Raw genomic sequence first — 24,024 nt, forward strand, 5'->3', positions numbered from 1 at the left:
GGAGATGCTCTAACGAAGTTATCTTGTGTGCGGATTTTAGCATTGTATGATTTATAATTTGCTTGAAACATATTTTAGCTATTAAAATGAAAGAGCTCAAAGGATAGTGAGACATTTTTCTTTTCTTTTTTGGATAAATTCTTCTGATGAGTTGCTTTGTTTTGATCGATCACTCATTGGTACTTGGCAGATTTTATCCTATCATCTTTTCGCAAACATTTTGATAGTTATTTATATACTGTTAAAATTTAGGTAAACTTATTTTCCAAAATTCTAAAGTTTAACACCATTTGACTAAGTAAAGTAACGTAATTTGGACCATCTTTGAAAACCGGAGCTAAGTCTTTTCCATGCCCCTTCACAGTGAAGCTATGATTTCCAATGATAGTTCGATCCTGCAATGTATGGGGTTAGAGGCAGGAACGGTTGCAGGTGCAATCATTTCAGACAATTATATGTATTTTGTATACAGTGTAATTTTATTTATATACGATGTAACTTATTTTTAATAACGTGTAACTTTAAAATTTTATAGATCCCACACAAATTATTAAAATCGAAATATAAGATGAAATCTGAACCGTATAAATTTTTTTGACCAAATCTCAGCGGTGAACTGTCAGGAACGATCGTCCGGCTTCCCAATGCATGAGTTGGCAAACAAGACATTTGTGTTGCTAGGGTCAGTGAAATTATCGGCTCCGATAAGGCGATTCTCTGTAGACATAGCAGCTTCTGGGTTATTCATTTAAAAAAAAAAGCAGCTTCTGGGTTAGAGTTCCAAAGTTCCAAGAGCTCGGATCTGGAGTCTAAAGTTGCTCTGCCTAGTTCCCAAAACCAGAGATAGGCCAAGCTCAATGGAGAAGTTGCAGGTGCTCCTAAGGCTTCCTATCTTCTGCAACCTGTTCTTGCTGCTAGTTTATGTTCAAGCATGCTCAAACCTTGCTATGGCTGGTTCCATAGTTAAGTTTCTTCCAGGATTTCAAGGACCCCTCCCCTTTGAACTCGAAACCGGGTGAGCCACTAAGTATAACATGTATATACTAACACTAGAAATTAACATTGATCAAAACTTAGAAGAAATAGTTGATCCATTTTCTGATATTATCAGGTACATTGGAGTTGGTGAATCAGAGGATGTGCAGCTCTTCTACGCTTTTATCAAGTCAGAGTCAAATCCTGAATCGGATCCTCTTATCCTTTGGTTAGATGGAGGACCTGGCTGCAGTTCATTTATTGCACTTTTCTTTGGGACAGGTGAATTCTAATGCCTTACACTTTGCATTAGGTGTCGCCCAAAAAAAAAAAAAAAAAACAATTGCGGCACTTTTTTTGTTCTTGATTTTGTATAATCTTCAAACTCTGCAAACAGCCTTTCTGGTTGAAACTCTGCAAAAAAGACAAAAGACGTTGTTGTCTGGTTGACGAAGCTGTATGTAAGGTCTTTTGTTTTGTTTTTTTGGGTAAAAGTATTAATTTTATTGAATAGCATCCATTTGTTGCCAGTAGCAACTGCTACAAATATCTGTACATTAACTAACTACACATTCGCATCAACTTAAAGATGCACGTAGAAAAGCCCAAAATATAAACTAAGCTACAAAAACACACACCTAAATATTTTTTTCATATGCATTGCTATAATAAAGCTTTTGAAAAACATTCCTCAAAACGGCTAATTCAAATGGAGCCATCGTCCTTTTTTGTCTTTAATGTTCAAGTGATGATGACTGATAAACTGGAGTGCCAGCATTTGATCAAGTCACTGGCCCGTGATTTTCTGTTGCAGGGCCAGTAATTGTCGAGCCATTGTCGTTCGACGGCACTCTGCCCAACTTGATATTAAATCCCTATACTTGGACCAAGGTAAGCTCAAGAATTGAGTTTCTCTTTTCTTTTATTTTATTTTCTTGCAAGAGAAAAAGAGATTTAAGTTGATGAGTATATCTTAGACTCATAGAAGTGTTATTTAGCATTTATTATGATGTGATGTATCCTAGATGAAAAGGTTATTGAGATACATGTATAAATAAGGTTCCAAAAAATTTTTTTTTCAAATAATGTTCATATAATCTTTATCCAAACAAACCTAATTTTCAAGATTAAGAATTCGAGTTGACTGCAAGATTGAGAATCATTTCTTGTTACTTGTTAGGTTGTAAGCATCATCTTTCTGGATTCGCCAGTTGGAACTGGTTTTTCTTATGCTAAGACTGCAAAAGCTTCTCAATCTTCAGATTTTCAAGCCTCTGATCAAGCTTATGAATTTATCAGGAAGGTACACGCCCATCACTCAGCTAATTAATGAATCATAAGGCTTCATGGAACGTTGGACAATTACTAACAAGGAAAATGCCATATTTGTCTCTAGACCCTTTATTATGCAAAAAGACCAGTGTACTATCATTTAATTATTTTCCTTCTGAACAGCGGAATCCTGCATGGCCCTCCCAAAATTGCCTCCATTGGATTCAAGTTCTCTATGAACACGGTTTTGATTGTATAGAACAGTTGACAGTGGAAGATGAATAAAAGTTACATCAATAATAACTGGCTATGGTAGTTTTGACAGTTAGCATCATGGAAGCCATAGTAGAGGAGCTCTTGCATGGGGAAAGATCCCAAAGTCTCATGAAATGTGGCAATCTCTAGAATGGAATATCCCACTCACAGTGTTTAGTTAGTGAAATGTTCTGATACGGACTCCTATGATAATTAGTTTAACATGTATACTGAGATATTCTATCTCTTGTACAAACTTGTCCAATATCAATGAACTTACAGTTTTACCTTGAAAAGATAGTGGAAGATGACTAATTTTGAATTTGATGCTTACAATTCAATTTTGGGTACAAATTTCAATAAGCGAGGCAATTTATTGTCTTTTTGCATGTTGTTCTATCTTAATGTCTACAATTGGTTTGCTAGTGCCTATAGTACACAGTGCAATTACAACTGCCAATTATAGAGGCTTGGGCAGGCGATATTTGTTGCGTTTTTACCCATTTGAACCTCGAGTTAAAAGCTTAATTTCCCTTGAAATGGGAAAGAAATTATGGTTAAAAGATGTTTACCTTTTACAAGATTGGTTTTGATCGTTGATTATACTGCAGTGGCTACAGGATCACCAAGAGTACAAGTCGAATCCATTCTATGTTAGTGGAATCTCGTATGGGGGCATTCCTGTTCCAATATTAACTCAACTTATATCAAATGGTAAGATTTTTTCAATGTGGCTCTTTACCCTGGGGAAGTTTTTTGGTTATGTTACAATCTGATTATTGAAATTGTCATGCAGATACATAGGCATTGTAAGAGATCTGAATATACTATAAATGCTTTCTGTAAGCTTGTACTATATGCGAAGTCTCTTTTGGTAGGAATGCAGTTGCTACCTTAAGCTAAATGGGTTTTATTAATATAATGGAGAGCTTTAAGAGGGGGAAAAATGGTTAAAAGTTCCCTCAGAAATTTGCAGGCTTTTTATTCCTTTCTGTCAATATGTTAAGTTATAAGACGCTCCAGGATAAAGCAAGAAAACATTTCTTTGACCAGTTCAGAGTTCTACATTATCTCTTGCCACAAGATGATCAGTTGAAGTTTGCTAAATACAGAGAGTATAGGATCAATGCTTTGTTGCTCTATGACTATTAAGGCACTAAAACTTACATGTATTTTGGTTTTATTCCAGGAAACGAGGACGGCATTGAACTGCGTATTGATCTTAAGGTCTATACCTTTGATGATCTTCTCTTTTCTAGTATACCTAATCTTGATTGATTACATACTATTTGGAGAAAAATTTACCATCCTGAGTTTAAAACCGAGACGTTTCCGCTTATGGCTTCAGGGATACATACTTGGAAATCCACAGATCAAGGTTTCAGGACTTCTGAACTATAGGGTTCCGTTTGCTTATAGGATGGGGCTGATTTCTGATGAACTCTATGAGGTAACCTATTTCTTTTGTTTGTTACCTATTGATATCTTAGACCACTGTCATTTGTCACATGCATTCTTACAATGTAAAATTACCTGTGATTTTCTAATTGACCTGTATATTTACAATGCAGTCCTTGAAGGTTAGCTGTAAAGGGGAATATGAAATCATAGATCCCAGTAATGCAATGTGTTTGAAAAATATGCAGGCATACAATGAGGCAAGCAATCATATCTATGCAATTTTTATGTGACTCTATTTTAAAAAATTAGGCAGGGCCTAATGGATTTACTTAAAGTGCCCCCTAAACTCAAGAAAGAGAGACAGAGTTAAGGATCGTCAATATAACGTTCCTGAATAGTGTAATATCATTTGAACAAGAAGTAATTTATTGTAACTTATACAATTTCGTAACAGAGTTGCAGTTAATGTTAGGGGCTTACACAAGCAGTAATCGAACATCATACTTCTGTTACGAAATTGTAGAAGTTAACAATGAATTATGGTTTATTCAAACAATAATACACTTTCCAGAAACGGTTGTACTAACAATTGGTTCCTACCCCTTCCCGTTAATTTGTGGGCCACAAAGGTGAAAAGGTGGGAAGAATCAGAATAAAGGAACGGGCAACCAGAATGATGGTTAATAATTTGCTTCTGCAGTTGGTGGTTCGTAATATTGACAATCAAAATATCTTGATTCCCGTATGTCATCCCCTTTCACGAGAGCCAAATAAAATATTTACCGGTGGGAGATCCATTATGCAAATGTTGTATGAGAAGTTTGAAGAGCTAGACGTTCGGGAATCTACTCCAGTCAAATGTCGAGTAAGATACTACTAGTATTGTTCTATGTAAACTAGTGGATAAGAGCATCAGTTCTTGGTAGCACAACTGATCGCGTTTCTTCTGTTCGCTGGCAATCGCAGACGGAATGGACTATGCTCCTTCAGCACTGGGCTAACAACAAGAGCGTCCAAGAGGCCCTCCATGTGCGAAGGGTATGTCTAAATCAAGCACTATGGTATGTAGCATTTGAATGCCGAAGCAAGCCTGAACTGATTTCTGTAATCACATTGCAGGAAACTATCGGACAGTGGTTAAGCTGCAACGGTACCTTGCCATACACAAAAAATGCAGTGAGTGTTGTACCATATCTTGCAAACCTTAGCACTAAAGGTTATAGATCCCTTATATACAGGTTTGGTACCTAGCTCTGAATCTTGATGCATGTAAGTTAACAGCAGTGATTTTAAGTACTGAAAGTGGAGTACTTTGTGATTCAGTGGTGACCATGATCTGTTGGCCCCGCACATTGAAACTCAAGCGTGGATAAGATCTCTAGATTACCCAATTATTGACGATTGGAGACAGTGGATTCATGAAGGCCAAGTTGCCGGGTTTGGTTCAAAATTGAACAATGTTTCTTTTCTTGATTACACCACCATTAGCACGAGATAAAAAGATAACTTTACCGAACTCATCTAAATTTGTTCTGTTTTCCTGCTTCCAGTTACACAAGGACCTACGCAAATAAGATGACATTTGCAACAGTGAAGGCAAGAAATTCCTGTTTCTATTGCTTCAGTGCAAGATTTGTTCACATGCTAACAACTAACAAGAAGGTCAGAACATTCTTGGGACTAACTAGCACCCCTTTTTTCTTTTTTTCTTTTTTTGGGTGAAGGGAGGAAGCCATGTTGCTTATATGTTCAAGCCTGCCGAATGCAGAACTATGCTTGAGAGATGGATATCGCATCAGCCTCTCTAATCAGTTGGCATATGGATATGAACATTTCTTATGACTTCTGAGCATCAAATGTTCCACTCTTAAATATAAATTAAGGGGTGGGGTTTATTTAATACATAATTAGAGTTGGAGACGCTTCTACTCCAACTCTCCAATGGATTTTCTTCTTATCGAAACGTGAATAAAATGTAATAGTTACGCCTCCAAATGTTTCTATATGACTGTTGAAGCTTTTACTTTGAAGATATGTCATTGAAATAAATTTCCTCTATTTTGCAATAAATAATATTTTGAATTCACAGGAAAGTACAGGTTTGGCAAGGAATTCAAATATTAAACATGAATGGTGGGAATCTACCAAAGCTTTTAAAAGATGAAGAGGAGTAGGAAAAGGAATTTCTTATTCATAATTGAAAAGCAATTTTCTTGAGTACACTTTTAAAACCTAAAAAAGATCAAAAGAATAAATCTCTCCTGTTTAGGATTGATCTAATTACTTTTTAAGCAAAATTGTGACTCAAAAGCACCTTAAAAGCCTTTTTTTTTTAAGACAGCCCTAAATTATGTGTTTGTGATCATGAATGATCTGATCATCGAAGGTTTACACTTGATTCACACTTGAGTAGATTTGATCTTTAGAAATTCAACAGGTCAAATTGTGCTATCCATCTCAAAAAGTAGTGTGTGACTTAATCTGGACTACTGAATTTTTAAAAATCGGATCTTCCAAGTTTTGGTTGAACGTGTTAAGGGTATCAAGATCTCTCTATTTATGATGAGCCCGCCAACATCGTTGAAATCCTGCTGGTGCTAACTGGGAATGGAGCACCTATGGGTGCATGGGCTCAAGTTTTTGCCTACTCATATGGGAAGGAGGAATGCAAGGCTCAATCAATATGGGAAGATGAGACGTGCCCAATCAACAAAACCTCGAGGACAGATAGAAGGTGCAGCGTGACGGAGAAAAACAGAGAATAGAGTTTGACCATTGTCATCAAGTATTGGGTGCACTCTTTCAGCGTATGAAAGAAAGAAGGCAAGGTATGATGCAGGAAAACACAGAACGGATGGCAACCGTAACATGGTTAGACCTCAAGGTCCTCAACTATTGATTTGTACTTTGATCAAACTTCAAAGGAGGTAGTGCAAATAACCCTTTAATGTTTTAAACAAGTCATTTTCTTTTCTTTTCTTTTTTTCGTTATTTGAAGGAAAAACATTTACAACAAAAAGGAAAAAAAAAGAAAAACAAAAAACAGTTATGTAAGTGAACTTTACATGCATTACAGTTTGTGAAATTCGTCAATTCTCTGTAGAATTCTGCTCAGTGGACTGAACATAAGCGCAATATTCCACAACATCATCTTTGTAAGAACCATATTAGTTTTACCATTGACTTAGCCTCCAAAGAGTAGCTTCAGTAACACCTAATCAAATAAACTTCTACTTCTCGTGAAAATCAATGTTCAAAAGCATCCATCGGGTTATCAGATGAACTTCCACACAAGGGAAAAATATATCTTGACAGACAAAAGGTATTCTAACAGTTCAAAGAAACCTCAAGTCTCCAATCTGCATAGTCCGATTAACGAACTAATTATTAATGGATCATTGCAAGAAGTCTGATATTGACCTGAAATGATGATGGACGACCAAAACTATCAAGTACAGAAGCTGATTCATTCACTCTGCCTCTGACGCAAAACTGGAATATCTTCGTAACGCTTCTGTAATGCAATATTTATGAATTTCGGTTAGACATCCATGAAGACCACGACGAAGGTAAAGCAGACATATCTATCATTACATAAAGCAGGAAAGTAAAAGACTAGAAGCATCCATTTCTAGAAGCAGAGAAGAATATCTATCTAACTATATCTATATCTTATCAACCTAAGGTAGACTAAGTGCTTAGGAAAGTCTCCAAGGGTGCGTGGTTTTGATGACGTGTCAGTTCATGATTTGCTGAAATGTTGTCGTCCTCCAGCTGCTCACGTGACTTGATGGTTGGAAATTGGGATGTGAATTCCGTTTGTGAGCCACCGAGTCTTTTTGCTTGCATCCAACCCACTAAAGAGAGTGATAATAGTAGTCATAGTCCTTTTTCTTTTTCAAACGCAGTGGTTGGGCCTATTTCTCTTTCCCACCTTACCTACTGTCAGCCTTTTTGGTCACACCTACTGGATCAGAACCATCTTTTATCTCTCCCTCTTTGTTCATCGTCTCTCTCTCTCTCTCTCTGTTTCTTTTCGTTTCTTCATCTCCGACGAGAAAGCCCCCTTCTTCTCTTTCTCTTTTCTTTGTCTTCGTCTTCTGATGGAGAATAATGATAAGCCAAAAAAGATGGTTTATATATATATTTTTAAAGGTTCTTGTTTCTTCCTTTGCAGAACTTCTCTAGCCCTCATTTTTTTCTTTTTTTTTTAAAATGGGTTGTAGTTGTCTAATTTACATATTTCTGATGTTGCAGGTGACAAATTGGAAATTACTTCCGGCAACCTGATGACATCTTGCAAGTCTTTTGTTTCCTTTTCTAAAGTGCATTCTGTATGCTTAAAAGTTTTGATTCTTCTAATTCCTGCACTTTCTTATGCCCGAGTTCTTTTGTACTTTTTTTTTTGTTTTCTGAAGAAACCGTGTTGTGGGTTTTTCTGTTTTTTCCCAATAGAGCAAGGGATCAATGATAAAGGAGGCATCTTTTTCAGGTTTGAGATTATGTTTAATAGTTTTTATCAATGATTTTTTAAATCAATAGCCTATTGTTGTTTTTTTGCTTGAACTATTTTTATTTATCGGTAGCCTTCTTGATTTTCAAGTTTAGAAGAGATTTTAGCAGTTTTTTTGGATAAAAACAGCTTGGATGAGTTTTTAGGAAAATTGCCTTGGTGAATTTCTTGCTACGGATTTATGTGTTTTGGACTATTGTTATCTAAGCGCTTTTGTAACGTTGTCTTTTTTATGAACTGACTTCAAGTTTTTTCCTCCTTTTTTTATAACTGCTGTTGGTATATGCTTTTGCCGTTGTGGCGAGTTCATTTTAAACTTCCTGCCTTTTTCTTTCTGTTTTCAGTTTTTCTTTCTATTCTTGTGATTGCCTGTTTTACATCCGTATGGTATGCCTTTCTTTGTAGAATTCGCTGGCCTTTTGATTCTTGCAAGGGGCCTTCTTTGAAGCTAATCCTTTGTCATTTGTTGGGACAGGAATTCTGTTGCAGGTCAGATGCTTATTTATTTGTCTTGTTTGCTTTTTCCTTTTGTCGTACATTCTTTATTTAGTTGCCACTTTTGCTTTTACGTTTTTAGTTCATGCATGAGTATCACCTCTGCGTAATAGTTGTTAACTCGCATGTAAGAGTATGCATGCATGTTTTTTATTTCATTGTATCATATATCTTATGTTCTTTACAGCAGTTCGTAAATGTTGTTTTTGTTCTTCTTTACAATCATTCGACTATAGTTTTTGGTGGCTATTGTAAATTGCCATTGGCTGATTTTTTTTTTTTTTGGACTGATGGTTCTTGGTCATTTAAGTCAGGTGGATAGAAATACTATTCGTCAAAAATGGTATGTTGAAATGTCACAGAGTGAGAAGGCTGCACTTTCATGTCGGAGGCATGAAGCCAGGCTTTTGGAAAAAAAGGGAGAAATCCTCACGCTCTTATGTTCATAGGGTACCGTTTGGTTGCATAGAAGCCGGTGTTTGTTTTCCTGGTTCTACTCTTGAGGGCGATAGCAAGCTACTCTTGAAGGCTGTGGTTTTACTCGTCGAGGTATATGTGCCGTTGTAGTATTTTACTCGTCTATTCTGTATCTGTTAGTTTATTTAGCCTTGTGTCAGATCATTATCTTTGAATGGCTTCACGTTTCTGTGCCATTTACGATTGAAGCCATCTATTTTTGCACATTACAGCAGCTCCATTGAATGACATAGTTCAGGTTACAAAAGGTCAACCAGAATCTAGTGCTGGAAAAAAAACTGTGTCTTCTCATCTTTGGCCGAACGTTTGGCCTTCTATTAAAGATCAGCCTTCTTAGCACAGTCATAAAGAAGTCTTACCTAAAGGATTGCCTGACCTCTTAGATAACATTACAGTCTTCAATGAGAACGAACAAACTTGTGATTCTCAAAATGTCAACCAAATAACATACTTCAATCTTTAAAGGACTCAAACTCTGGAATCCTTAACTCTTTGAACACTCTGTCTTTAAATCGTTTGTCCAGAGACTGTGATTCCTCTTCTATTGCATTGAATCCCTGATCTTTCAGCATTCCGCGAGGTAGAGATATTACTGCATCCAACAAATCATTCTTCTTGCTTTTCTTATTCAGCCTTTAGTATCGTTGTCTTTCATAAACTATTCTTAATAAAATAAGGCCGTCTATTTATGCACGTTGCAGCAACTCCATTCAATGACAGAGCTCAGCGTTAGAAATGTCAGATAGAAACTAATGCTGGAAAAAGGAAGAAAAAGGAAAAAAAAAAAGGACATCTATCTTTTGATTCCTTACCTAATGACCAGCCTTGTAAGCGGAGGCATGGAAATGCATTGTCTAAGGCATGGTCTCCTGTTTCAGAAGTTAACATTGCGATCTCTTAAGACAATGAACAAACCTGTGGTGCTTGATGTTAAAATACAGCTAACATCTTTGAACCTACGCGGAACTTGAATTCTAAAATTCTTGGTTCTTTGCAGAGTCCATTTTTGAATTGCTCGTTAAATGACTGTATTTATTCTTCTACTACATTGAATCTCCAGTCTTCTAGTACTTCTCAAGATACAAATATTATTATATGTACCAATTATTTTGCTTGCTTTTCTTGTTCAATCTCCGGTACTTAAAAAAATTCTTCTCCACTTCTAAGATAATGTTGTGTCTTTTGGGCACCTTATTAGGATTTGCCATTGCAGATATCCCATCGATTCAGAAAAATATGGTGGTTCATTCTCAAATAATAAATGATGTGTCGACTAACAAAGATGGGACCAGCAAATCATCTGATATTCCTGTTGGTTTTGCAACTCGAACGAAGGATCATACAAATGTTATGCCGACAAGAACGACGCAGTCAGGTTAGTTGATATGTAGGTTATGCTGAAAGGGGGCAAAAACGTTTCATCCTTGTTGGAGTATCGTATATGTGATGAATATGTATTTCTGCCCTTGAAATATTAAAAAAAAAAGAGCAGCTGCTTATAAAATCCTTGAGCATTAACTGCCTTAAGCTTGATTATGCTACTATTTGATCATTTGTTTCAGGAGGGCTCCCACAATATATGTTAACATTTTCTCTTGGGAAGCTGCAACACAATTTCCAATAGCAACACAGACAGCAAGAGGAGGGGCAAGTTTCTCTTGCTACTGTTACTGACTGTCCATTTGACTATCAATGTTAATTATTATATATTCTAAGCTGAATATTCTGCGGATCTTGGCAGATGCAATGGGGCTTGGGAAAACTGTGATGACTATTGCTCTGATTCTTGCAAGGCAAGGCAGAGGTACCCTGAGGATTAAGAATCGATTGCCAAAAGTGAGGGTGATACAGAGTACATCAAGAAAAAGAAAGAGGAATCTGATCTCAAACCTTTTAGAAAAGTGAAAGGCAGCACCCTCATTATTTGTCCTATGGCGTTGCTTGGCCAGCGGAAGGTGAGTCCCTATAATATATTTGATTCAGCCAGAATAACAAAGTTTTCTGAGTTTGTATGCATTCTGAATAGGTTTAGCTACATTGTTCTGAAACTGCATTACTGATTTTCTGATCGTATGTTAGTTAATGGATAGGCACAAGGATATACTGTCGTCTTCTCTGAATAAGAATTTACTGAATGAACAGGATGAACTTGAAACACACTCAAAGCCAGATAGCATCTCCGTTTCTGTCTTTTTTGGTGGGGATCGGAGCAGTGACCCTAGAGTGATTGCTGAACCTAATGTGATCTTGACCACATACAGTGTCTTAACGGCTGCTTGTAAGAATATAAGCTAGCCATTTCCATTTTTTGTTACTTTCCACCACCGAAATCCATTTACTTGCAGCTTATAAGAATGAAAAGCTGGCCATTTCCATTTTTTTTAGTTTCCACCACTTAAATCCAATTGCTAATGCTGCTTGTTCTTTTCCCCTGTTGAAACATTTTTAATGATTACTATTTTATATGTTCAACACAGGATGGGGAGAATAGCATTTTCCACAGAGTTGACTGGTACAGAGTGGTTTTGGATGAAGCTCATACCATCAAGTCCTCTAAAACTCTAGGTGCCCAGGCTGCCTTCAAATTGTCATCCTATTGCATGTGGTGTCTTACTGGTACCCCTCTTCAGGTATGGCAGCAGCAAAGAATTCTGGCATTAGTTGAACAAGTGCCCGAGTAATGTTTTTCCTGATTGTTATTAAACCACTGGCTATTGTCTAGCATGTATCAATTAAGGTCATTATCAATTGCTGCAGCCTGCAGAACAAGTTGGAAGACCTTTATAACCTACTTTGCTTCTTGCATGTTGAACCATGGTGTAACTAGGCTTGGTGAGCTTATTATTATTATTTTTTTTGACAATTTTATGGCTGATGCTCGAGATCATTTAAAAACAAGCAGTTACTATTCAGTTTTTGCGTCACATTTCCTAGAAAAATTGTTCAAAGAGTTAAAGATGGCCAAATCTTTTTTTTTTTGTTTATTGTTATTTTTTTAATCAACATTATAATGCAAATGAGCTTGTTCCCTCGCTCTTCCCATTTGCTGAAATTTGTTTACTGCTTGTTGTAGGTGGCAAAAACTGATTCAGAAGCCATATGAGAGTGGTGATTATAGAGGGATAAAGCTGATCAAGGCTATTGGGAGGCCACTAAAGCTCTACTATTTACAGACAGAAGTGATTATCATTTCTTTTAATGTAATAACTGTTTCCTTCTATTTCTTCAACAGCTTATAGTACTTTCTTTTTTTATCTCCACCAAAATGTAGATTTAACTCAACATCTCCTGACTACTCTACAGGGAAATATAGTTATATGTTACATCAAGCCTTCTCCTTAGCCTTCTCCTTCTAGATTTAGACTGACCAGATATGTAGCTCATGAAATAATCACTGCCTATGGATGAAGCTCTCAATATTGACAACCTCAACATCAACAATCTCAAGATTAAATGACTGACAATCTACTTCTTGTGTTATTTTTAATTGTACCTTTGCTACACCGACGATTTACAATCTACTTATTATCTGTTTTTAGTCATAACTTTACTACATCTATAGTCTATTATGTCCTTTATTATACTTTTCGATTTCGTTTTTTTCTATTTTCTAAATTCTTATTAGCTTATTGAGCAAAACTAGGCATGCCAGTCTTTGAATTCTACACCGCGCGATAAAAGCGGGAGTTGGAGAATGAATAGTGAATTTTGGTCGAGCGGTTATGCTGCTATTTTTGTGACTTTGAGGGGCGTTTTGGTCTTTTGGAATTGGAGGGCAATGGCTCTGCTGGAAATTCGCGCTGGTGAGTGGGCTGGTTATCCAGTAATTTTCACCAACTTTGAGGGCATTTGGTATTGTTGGTGGGGCAAGAAACTTTTTCCATCAGCTGTGTGTGTTTTTGTTCTTGACACGTACAATTGAAGTAGGATTCTTGAATCTCAGGGCAAATTAACCGAGTAAAGCAGCCAAAAGTTGGGAAAATATATAATGGAAAGCAACTGATGGTGGGTGCGAGCCACTATTTTCTTCCCTTAATATATGCATGTTGTCCTTCTACCAACGTCCTTAATCTAAAGGGAAAAAAATGGAGAAAACTTGTTTCACGTGTAATAATACATGTCTTTTACTGTAGATTAATGATACTAATATTAATGAAAAAAGAAGTAGGCCTATATTTATTGAACTTAGTGAGTAATAGAGATATACATATCTAACAATATAAAAGGAAAAGTTGCCCTATGCACAGTATTGTTAGATAAATATAAAAAACAATATTGTTAGATAAATATCCATATTTAATATATATATATATAATTATTATAAAATGTTTCCTAATGGCTCTAAATTTAATGTGTATATATTCATTTTTTCTAATGGCTCTAAATTACTCTAAATTGAAAAGCAATGTTGTATGCTATTTTTTTATTATACTTTTAGTCAAACATGCAACATTAATTACATTGTTTTCTTACATTAAAAAAATTAAAGTACTGTAAATTTCAAAAATAATGTAATAATACATGGCTCTTAATGTAGATTAATGATCTAATATTAGTGAGCGACATTATACACAAATATGAAAGAAAAATAATTTTTGTGATTATATTGATTAAATGTTTTAATTTGTGCAAAAAAAAAAAGGAAATAGGCCCATCTTTATGGAACTTAGTGAGTAATAGAGATATACATAAATATAGATGGGTATCTTTATAATTACCTCACCCAAACCACATAATTTATACAAATCATACCACACAAAATGTCGACACTACATTGTCTCAATTATTGTACTTTATTAACCATTATATTACAAAATATCCTCCATACTTCACAAACTATTAATACTATATTCATCCAATCAATTTACCGTACTATTATTTTATAATTCAAATCAGACTTATAATAATTATATAACTCTCTATATTATAAAAAATATATAAAGGCTAAAAATTAAGGAACTTAACACGGGAAATATTAGTGCTCTTGCGCAACGCGCAGACCGTCTCACTAGTAAAACTATAAAAGTGGGAGTTGGGTTTTGAAGAGTTCATTTTAGTCGAGCGGTTATGCCGCAATTGTTGCTGGATATGAGGCTATTTTCGTAACTCCGTTCCTCCTTTGTATTGCTGCTGCCCAACCAACGAAAAACACGTCCTCCCAATCGAAACTTTGTCGCCTGAGTCAAGTGGCCGGGGTATGGGTCTCTCTCTCGGCCCCAAAAGAGGAAAAATAAAATAAAGGGCCAAATAATAAATTAATAAATTAACACAAAGCAGGAAGCAGGTCAGGAGGAGGAATCACTCAGTCTTTGGCAGTTCCTCGTGTCATGTGTCATTAGGATTAGCCTTAGTAGTCCTTCATATTTCGCTAATGCCATTTCCTGTTTCTGCCTTACTCAGGAAATCGGAAGATGCTACGTTATAGTTGTGCGGTTTCTTTCTAATTTATTTGTTCTTTGTTCCTCTTTGTTTGCATCATTTTTGCCTACTGTCATCCGCAAAGATAGGCCATCTTAGCTATTCTTGAGTATTAGTTTAGCCTTAGGTTTGTCTTATTTTTTCAGTTATGCCATTCCTTTTTCCCTTCGTTCAAGCTGCATAATAGTTGCTTGGTTGTTTGGTAATTTTGTTGTCTTCTGACCCTATTTTTTGTTGACTCATTGTGGATGCCTCACTTTTTGTTTCTACATGTTTCTTTGAAAATTGAAACCCGCCTCTTCTTCGTTGCAAAATTGCCATTTTGACTGTGTTCTCCTTTAACCACTCCATTGGGCTAATGGTTCAGTGACATCGGGAAGGGGTTTAACTTCCTTTTTGGATTATAGTTTGGATTATAGATGAGAGTTCAAATCTCATCTATAATAAAAAAAAATTTAAAAATTATGCTATAGTACTCTTTTGATCTATTTTGTACACTCACTAGTCTCCTACACAGGAGGCTGTGTTCTTCTTTGCTTCCCAGTAATACTATTGCTTTTCCTCTAGCATTAAATGCTAATTGTCCTTTCAAACAATACGTCTACAGAGATCAGAATTCCCACATTTCCCTTCCTCTTAATCATGATGCTTGTTAAGTTATTCCCATTTTTACTTTTATTCATGCTTATTTATATTCTTTTATTTTACTAAATATCGGACGCCTTTATATTCTTTGCTGCCTTCATTCTTTACATTTATATAGATATATTGGTCTACATACTTTGCTTTTTTTTCAATCTTTTTAGTGATCATGGATCAGAAAAAAAAAATTATTCTCTGATGAGGATAGCCAATTAGAGAAAAATTGTCATGCTAGAGAAGTATTTGCAGCCTTGCCTAACACAAAAAAGGCTGAATTTGTGGCTAAAAAACAGCAATCGAATTGCATTGAGGACATCCTCAATCAAATTGCATTAAATCTAAATTAAGTATTTTATCGTCATCCTCGAATTGCATTGAGCACATGGAATTGAATAAGATTATTACTCAATCCATAGTGCAATTGAACGCATTTATTTTGGATGCCACTGCTTCTGTTTTAGAAGCTCATCAAAATCTTCAAGAAGGTGCTACTTTGCATGCTATTTGTGCATTTTGCTAATGTTATACATATATATAATATTAATCATTAACACAAATTTATATCATATTAATCATTAACCTTCAAGAAGTCCAACATTGTTATTACAATTAACCAAAATCGGTTAAGGCGTCATGGACTACAAATGGTTTCTAATCCTACTACTTTTTAGAACATACAATTATAAAGATATATAAGTCTATATATCCATATTACTCTATATAATTATTATAAATTTTTAATGTCCTTGTTTTTATTCTTATTTTTCGTTCTATAAAAAAGAATAATTGGTATGTTATTTACTAATAGTCCGAGTATCCAATAACAATTGCAGGATAACCGCTTGACAAAATAACACTGTTCATGGGGCAACTCTCATTTTTATATTGTTAGATAGATATCCATATTTAATGTATATATATAATTATTATAAAATTTTTCCTAATGGCTCTAAATTACTTTAAATTGAAAAGCAATGTTGTACGCTGTTTTTTTATTATTCTTTTAGTCAATCGTGCAACATTAATTAGATTGTTTCTTACATTAAAAAAATTAAAGTACTGTAAATTTCAAAAACAATGTAATAATACATGGCTCTTAATGTGGATTAATGATCTAATATTAGTGAACGGCATTTTACAAAAATATGAAAGAAAAATAATTGTTGTGATTATATTGATTAAATGTTTTAATTCGTGCAAAAAAAAAGGAAATAGGCCCTTATTTATGGAACTTAGTGAGTAATATAGGTATACATAAATATAGACGGGTATCTTTATAATTATCTCACTCAGACCACATAATTTATACAAATCATACGACAGAAAATGTCGACACTGCATTGTCTCAATTATAGTACTTTATTAACCATTATATTACAAAATATCCTCCATACTTCACAAACTATTAACAGTATATTCACCCAACAAATTTATCACACTATTATTTTATAATTCAAGCCAGACTTATAACAATTATATAACTCTCTACATTATAAGAAATATATAATGGCTAAAAATTAAGCAACTTAACACGGGAAATATTAGTACTCAGGGTGTCTCACTAGTTGACTATAAAAGACACAATTTGCAGAACTCGAGCCAAATAACACGCAGGTTTAATTTCAAATGCTCACTCAATTATGATACTTACCAACCCCACTCGAATAGGGTACCAAATACAGTTCTAGACACAATTTTCAAAGCTTACTTTAATCCGGCAAGTACCTATGATCACTCAATAGAAACTTGGATGGCAGATTTTGAAAATAATAATTAGCATGACATCATAAACATTTCAGCTATAGCATCACACATAAAAATCTTAATCCTGTTTTGCATGATCTAATAAAAAATTTATCTGAACAATTCTTACTAAGAAGCAGCCATAGAAAATTAGAGTTCAATCTAATTGAGCTGATTCACTGCATGATCTTTAGTAATCAACAGTTTGACTTGGTCTTTAAGTGTTCATGAATGTTCAATTAGTCAAATAGCTAACTAAAATCAGGGTAAATTCTGCAGTGTATTCAGTGAATCCAAGACAGGTGTGGAAAGCTAAAGAACATGGCAAAGAAGCTGGCACGTTGCAAGCTAACATGTATGGATGATGAAGGGAATATTTCTACAAAAGCAAGTGGTGACCTATAACAGGCGCGGGCGGTTTGGAAACTGCAGAAGCTGAAAATGTATTGGGGTGTCACGGAATTAACATAAATATAATGGGCCTAAAAATAAAATACCGAAGAGGGAGCGTAAGCAGTACTAAACACAGCCATGCTTGGCTTTGAAGCAACATATTGTCATTATTGAATAACGAATTGAGAGCCTTTAAGAAGTGAAACTTAAGAAAATAAATGTTTGAAATATTAAGTTTTTTAATTATGTAATCTATTTTGATTATAGTTGTTCTAATATATAGTCATTTGGAGGATTTCTAGAGCTGAAGTACTGAATCCTTTTTGAACTTTTAATAAATTTGAGTTATTTTTCTTTTGGTTTCTCACTTTTCTAACAACTTTTATCTAACCTACTAAATTTGAATTATTGAAATTGATTTTAATTGTTATATTAGTAAAATTTAACATTTGTGGAAACTAGGTTCATGGGAAGACAGATTGTTGCCTGTTTCACATTTAATTGAATACAAATATCTCTACTTTACACAAAGCGTCCAAGGCTGAGGAACAGTGGATTCCAATTGATTCTCCCGATTATGGGCATTACATCAACAAAATACTATCTATTTATGGGCATTTTACTCTGAATCATTACATTTATGTAAAATACATAAATATTTGTAACTAAAATTGAAAAACTGTTACACTAATATTTTTATGAAAGGTAAACTGATTGTCCTATATTTAACATAAACTGATTTTTGTGAAAGTAAAAAACATATTGCCCATAACATACCTGCTCTTCATGGTTTTTTTGCATTATATCAATAAAATACTAGCTATTTATGGGCATTTTACTCTGAATCATTACATTTATGTAAAATACATAAATGTTTGTAATTAAAATTGAAAAAATGTTACACTAATATTTTTATGAAAAGGAAACTAGTAAATTTTGTATTTAACAAATTTTAAATATGTGAAAGTAAAAATGTTTTTGCCCATAACATACCAGCTCTTTATGGGTTTTTTGCATTACATCAACAAATACTAGTTATTTATGAGCATTTTACTCTGAATCATTATATTTATGTAAAATACATAAATGTATGTAACAAAAATTGAAAAAGTGTTACACTTATATTTTTACGAAAGGGACATTGGTAGAATTTGTATTTAACATAAATTAAATATGTTAAAGTAACATTACAGGTGATTTTATTAGTTACTTAATTTGTTGGCAAGAAACAAGGTTTCTTTTGCAAAATTTGTTCATTAGATTTTTTCAAATAATTAGGGTATAAAGGTAAATTTTCACAATCTTTTACTAGCAATAGACCCTAATTTCCTCCTAGGCGGTGACGAAGCCAAGGTTTTTTTCTTAGGGGGAGGCCAAAATGATTGACAAACAAAATTATTTTTATATGTTATGTTCAAAACAATTTTCATCTATTTAAATATATGGCATCCTAAAATATCAAATATTAACTTTAAAAAGATATGTCTATTTAATAAATATGTAGTATAGTCATAACTAAAATTAAGACAAAAAATAACATTTGATTAAATATCTTATAGGAAAATATGCGCTTTTCATCCTCAAAGTTTGGGTGGTTGGCCAATTTCATCCTCAAACTTTCACCCCAAACACATTGCATCCCTAAAGTTCCGTAATTTTGGCAAATTAAGGACAATTGATGGGAAATGAAGAATTGATCATTAGAACCAACAATTTTACCCATAAATGGTACTCTGTTCTTATAATAGAGAAAAGTTATAAAAAACTGGTGATTTATTGGAGAACGGATTTATTTTTATTTTATCCGATAAATAAATTTTTTTATGGAAAAAATGGGTACTCTGTTCTTATAATGGAGGAAAGTCATAAAGAGCTAGTGTTTTATTGAAAAACGGGTTTATTTTTATTTTATCCGATAAATAAATTTATTTATGAAAAAATGGGCAGTCTGTTCTTATAATGGAGGAAAGCCATAAAGAGTTGGTCTTTTATTGAAAAATGTATTTATTTTTATGTTATCCGATAAATAAATTTATTTATGAAAAAATGGGTACTCTGTTCTTATAATGGAGAAAAGTCATAAAGAACTGGTGCTTTATTGGAAAACGGGTATATTTTAATTTTATCTGATAAATAAATTTATTTATGAAAAAATGGGTAATCTGTTCTTATAATGGAGGAAAACCACAAAGAGCTGGTCTTTTATTGAAAAATGAATTTATTTTTAGTTTATTCAATAAATAAATTTATTTATGAAAAAATGAGTACTCTGTTCTTATAATGGAGGAAAGTCATAAAGAACTGGTCTTTTATTGAAAAATGGATTTATTTTTATTTTATTCGATAAATAAATTTATTTATGAAAAAATGAGTACTTTGTTCTTATAATAGAGGAAAGTCATAAAGAGTTGATTTTTTATGGGAAAGTGATACTTTATAGAAAGTGGCGGTGATTTGGTTTATGAAATTATCCCAAATAAAAATTTAGAATAAATTTGTTTGTTTTGAAAGTTGTAAAACGGTCTTCAAAACTCTAGAGATTGGCAAAAAATTTTTGGGGTTGCAGAAAGGTAGAAGGAAGAAGGAGAAGAATGGAGCTTTTCGTCTGTTGCAATTGTTCCGTTAAAAATGGTTCCATTCGGTTTTACCCATTTTTGGTTAGATAAAGCCGTTGATTCTAACGATCAATTCTTCATTTCCCGTCAATTGTCCCTAATTGGCCAAAATTACGGAACATTAAGGATGCCTTTCTGCAACCCCAAAATTTTTTTGCCAATAATTCAAGGAAGGAAAAAGTGTATTACTATAGTTTAATGGGTAAACTGCAATTAAGTATATAGTTAGTCATGATTTTATTGCATTTAACCCCAACAATTAACGTTAGACATAGTGTATTCTGGTGCAAAAACTTCAATTATTATGAGCACTAATTATGACACATCGAATGTGTGTGGTAATAATAATAAATTATGATAAAAAATTAGTTTAAATGTCAAGCAGACAAAGATACTTGAAAATACTTTCACATTAGTACTTAATAAATAGTTGGTAGTTTGTTTTACTGTAACCAATTTTGTTTCCAAAACTTTTAATAAATGAAAATTAAAGAATAGGAAACACTGGATAGATATGGCTTTGCAAAAACTTTGATATAATTATTATGTATACGAATTCAAATTCATTTGCTCACTAATGAATTTGAATTTACATCTAATAGAATTAATTATAAATAGGTAGTCGAAATCTGTCCATTTAATAGCCATTAATTAATTGGTTTTATTCAGCTACCCATTTGAAACTAATAAAATCACATATCCATTTGGATTAACATGGTGAATAAGAGAGCAATAAAAAGTAGAGAAATGTCGAGGGGAAGTGCTGCATGAACAGAGAATGTATAAGGGAAGGAAAATAATGTTGTGCTTTGCTAGCAAATAATAATAGTAATTCTATTACTATTATTATTATATTAAAGGTAAATCCGCCAACTACACATATAATTTAGGTATTCAGGCAAAATCTTAGAAATAGCTTTATTCAGGCAAAATATGCTCCAACTGCACAAAAAAATGGCCCATTACACCAAAAATTATTTCTATTATTAAACAAATTCAACTCACATACATGTATAAGGGATATTTATGGAATAAACAATTAAGGGATATTATTATACTCCTATTTTTTCACTTCACTCCCCCATGTAAAGTAATTTTTTTAATGTTAGTAAACTTTGTTGGAATTAAATTTGTAATATAAACCTTAGAATCTTTGAAGTTTTGTATAGTTTTGCAAATGTTAGGGAAGGCCGTGTGAATATGTCAAAAACCTATAGGAGGTTTCTATAATTATGTCTAATTTTATAATTAACCAAAGCAAAAGGCAAGCAAATGCATGTACTATTTTACTTCAAGTAATAGCAAGTTTAATTCAAGTAATAGTAAGTTTTTATACATAAATAGTAATTATTGCTGATAACATGGCAAATTTGATTAATAATCAAGATTTACTGATTTATGAGACACATGTACTATTTTACTTTAAAACTTATCTCAAACTAGTATTAGAAAGTTTATTTGAAATAACGATAAGATATTTTATCAATGATTAAAGTTTAGTAGCTTAGTTAGTAAGTACTCATAATATACTCGTATAATACATGATTATAGGTCTAATTTAAAATTTTTTTGTACTTATATATTTTTAAATACTATGAACTAAGCCTACTCTCCAAAAAGTAAATTTCGGATATAGAGTAGTAATTTATTTTTAAAAAAATTAAGTTGCATATTTATTCCAATTTACGTATGAAGATACATCGATCGGTGCTCTCTGGATGCGTCCAAACTCTAGTGAATGTCTTTAAACTAAATTCTAATTAAAGTAGTATCCAAGATAAAAAATACTATTCGTATAAAAAAAATCAATATAATTTCGCTAATAGCAATTAAATTTGAACTTTTAAAATATGCGTAAATAGTAATTTAGTTTAAAAATATAATTAGTATGAAGAGTATAATTGGCATAAATAAGTGTATTCAGTAAGTCAATATTGTAAACCTCCCCTGAGGTTTCTCTTCATTTCGCCTGATACCCCAAAAGTTCTAAAAATATCACTAACCTACCTTACTTTTGTTGTTTGTATAGCAAGTTTTTTAAATATCCTAACTACCCTTTTGCTCGCTAGATAGGAATATTCATAAACCACTTTGTTTATTTGAAAAAAACTATCATTATTTACATGGTATTTCTTTTGTATTACTACTACATCATAATGCTACACAATCACGGATAAAACTATAAATTTGAAAAGTAAAAATGATATTTGAAAACAAATACACTTGCATAGTCATACTTCATTTGATCACAATCACAAAAACTACAAGAAAAACAAAATTCTATTTATTATAATTTAGAAATACATTATTGCATAGTTATCCATTATTCCAGGTTCAGGTGTACAGCAGTTTGCATTGACATTTTCAAGTCTAATTGTATATATGCATGTACCATATATATATATAGACATACATATGTATATATAAAATTATATATTTTGAAAATGTATGTATGTATGTATACACATTGTAAAAAAAAGTAAGAAATTTAGAGAATGAAAGAAAGATTTAAAATTTAAATATGAGGCTAATATTTGAGAATTCTTCACTTTTGGTATTGACATATTAAACTACTATTACGAAAAATGAAATTATACTCAGGGGAGTCCAATGATATTTCAGATAACGTCATCCGAGACTCTACAAAGTTATCCCATTCACATTTATATAAAGACATACATATCCATATATCTATATATGTGTATAAATGTATATTTTTAAAATGTATGTATGTATACACGTTCTAAAAGTAGGAAATTTATTTGTAAATGAAAAAAATTTAAAATTTAAATATGAGAGTATTATTAGATAATTTTTCACCATTGATATTGGCATATTAAACTACTGTCACGAGAAACGAAATTATACTCAATGGAGTCCAATGATATTTCGAAAATATCACTCATCTGAGCTTGTACAAAGTTATCCCATTCACAACAATATATATATAGACATACATGCTAGGATATATACAAATATATATTTTTGAAGCATTTATTTCGGCCGCCAACTCCATAACGAATATGCTTTTCGCGGTAATTCCTGTTCATTTTATATGCGTACAGTGTTTAGCTTCTCCGTCAAGCTTGGCGCCTTTTTCAATGCCCTTAGTTTCGCTCGCGACCCTTTGCCTTTGGCAGTTGATTATTTTAGGGACTCCACCTTTTTTATTTATGCTTTCAAATCCCCCAACTTTTCACATGGCCCTTCCACTCAACTTCAACACCTAACGGCTGTTCAAGTTCCAGGTTATAAAATGCCTTTACAAGTGTCCATCCAAAACACATTTCCTATTATCTGTGGCCACAATCGCTTGTCCCATCTTTTCCCTTATCTTTCCACACCTCTTTTGTGACCAATAAACATACCACAGCAACATCCCTAAAATCAGAAAATAAATCTTTGAAAAGATGGATCTAAATTCAAAGGTTCCTATGCATCAATCAAGCATGGTACAAGTCTAAGGACAAGGAACACATGGTAAATCATCATTTGGTGCCACACTGGATAACATCGTAGTCATGAGAAGAGTGACAAGCATCTTAAATCATCAAATAACTACTAAACAATACGCCAAAATTGTAGACAATACGAGGTGCAAGAAAGACTAAATAATAGAATTCCTTTGTTTGTATATGATACATGTTTGAGCCTGTAAGAGCTATGCTGTACAGTATCTCAAATGAATTTCAGTTGCATCGAGTTATAATCCTACACTATCCAACATCTATCATGAGAAGCGTGCACAAAACACACTTCAAGCATCTGTTCAGAATTACCACAATGACTATTTTCTTCTCCCTCTATTTCCTAAAACAACAGGAA

At 33.3% G+C, this 24,024-nt stretch overlaps 2 protein-coding genes across 18 annotated transcripts; both read left to right on the top strand.

Moving 5' to 3' along the window:
* The first annotated feature begins 663 nt into the window (after positions 1–663).
* On the top strand, positions 664–5,937 carry LOC113726491 (serine carboxypeptidase-like 2). 2 transcript variants are annotated; one of them, XM_072075761.1, is made up of 14 exons: positions 664–1,015; positions 1,112–1,257; positions 1,790–1,866; positions 2,156–2,278; positions 3,114–3,216; positions 3,692–3,729; positions 3,851–3,952; positions 4,074–4,160; positions 4,604–4,768; positions 4,870–4,941; positions 5,023–5,141; positions 5,227–5,340; positions 5,454–5,499; positions 5,628–5,937. In XM_072075761.1, the coding sequence occupies exons 1-14, from the start codon at positions 858–860 to the stop codon at positions 5,709–5,711; spliced, it is 1,434 nt and encodes a 477-aa protein (XP_071931862.1). In that variant the 5' UTR covers positions 664–857; the 3' UTR covers positions 5,712–5,937. The 2 variants fall into 2 exon arrangements, with proteins under 2 accessions (XP_071931862.1, XP_071931868.1); XM_072075767.1 differs by lacking the exon at positions 4,074–4,160.
* Positions 5,938–7,747: 1,810 nt separating this feature from the next.
* Positions 7,748–12,717, top strand: LOC113726583 (DNA repair protein RAD5B-like). Of its 16 annotated transcripts, none has more exons than XM_072075782.1 (11): positions 7,752–8,058; positions 8,161–8,395; positions 8,822–8,905; positions 9,226–9,460; positions 10,587–10,763; positions 10,951–11,035; positions 11,130–11,343; positions 11,531–11,666; positions 11,866–12,018; positions 12,146–12,220; positions 12,462–12,717. In XM_072075782.1, the coding sequence occupies exons 1-5, from the start codon at positions 8,007–8,009 to the stop codon at positions 10,644–10,646; spliced, it is 666 nt and encodes a 221-aa protein (XP_071931883.1). In that variant the 5' UTR covers positions 7,752–8,006; the 3' UTR covers positions 10,647–10,763; positions 10,951–11,035; positions 11,130–11,343; positions 11,531–11,666; positions 11,866–12,018; positions 12,146–12,220; positions 12,462–12,717. The 16 variants fall into 16 exon arrangements, 6 of the variants coding, with proteins under 6 accessions (XP_071931896.1, XP_071931883.1, XP_071931889.1 ...); XM_072075788.1 differs by having other exon boundaries at positions 12,153–12,220; XR_011839382.1 differs by lacking the exon at positions 12,146–12,220 and having other exon boundaries at positions 7,781–8,058; positions 8,161–8,237; positions 8,359–8,395; positions 9,222–9,460.
* The last annotated feature ends 11,307 nt before the right edge of the window (positions 12,718–24,024 follow it).

The sequence above is a fragment of the Coffea arabica genome, chromosome 1c, assembly GCF_036785885.1.
Source record: "Coffea arabica cultivar ET-39 chromosome 1c, Coffea Arabica ET-39 HiFi, whole genome shotgun sequence".
Classification (NCBI taxonomy): domain Eukaryota; kingdom Viridiplantae; phylum Streptophyta; class Magnoliopsida; order Gentianales; family Rubiaceae; genus Coffea; species Coffea arabica.

What these genes read in the sequence shown, in the direction of transcription:
- LOC113726583 (XM_072075782.1), top strand. Translation starts at nt 8,007, where the DNA reads ATGGAGAATAATGATAAGCCAAAAAAGATGGTTTATATATATATTTTT. An exon ending in GGACAGGAATTCTGTTGCAG is followed by an intron (nt 8,906 to 9,225) that starts GTCAGATGCTTA and finishes CATTTAAGTCAG; the next exon opens with GTGGATAGAAATACTATTCG. An exon ending in CTGTGGTTTTACTCGTCGAG is followed by an intron (nt 9,461 to 10,586) that starts GTATATGTGCCG and finishes GCACCTTATTAG; the next exon opens with GATTTGCCATTGCAGATATC.
- LOC113726491 (XM_072075761.1), top strand. Translation starts at nt 858, where the DNA reads ATGGAGAAGTTGCAGGTGCTCCTAAGGCTTCCTATCTTCTGCAACCTG. An exon ending in CCCTTTGAACTCGAAACCGG is followed by an intron (nt 1,016 to 1,111) that starts GTGAGCCACTAA and finishes TGATATTATCAG; the next exon opens with GTACATTGGAGTTGGTGAAT. An exon ending in CATGAAGGCCAAGTTGCCGG is followed by an intron (nt 5,341 to 5,453) that starts GTTTGGTTCAAA and finishes TCCTGCTTCCAG; the next exon opens with TTACACAAGGACCTACGCAA.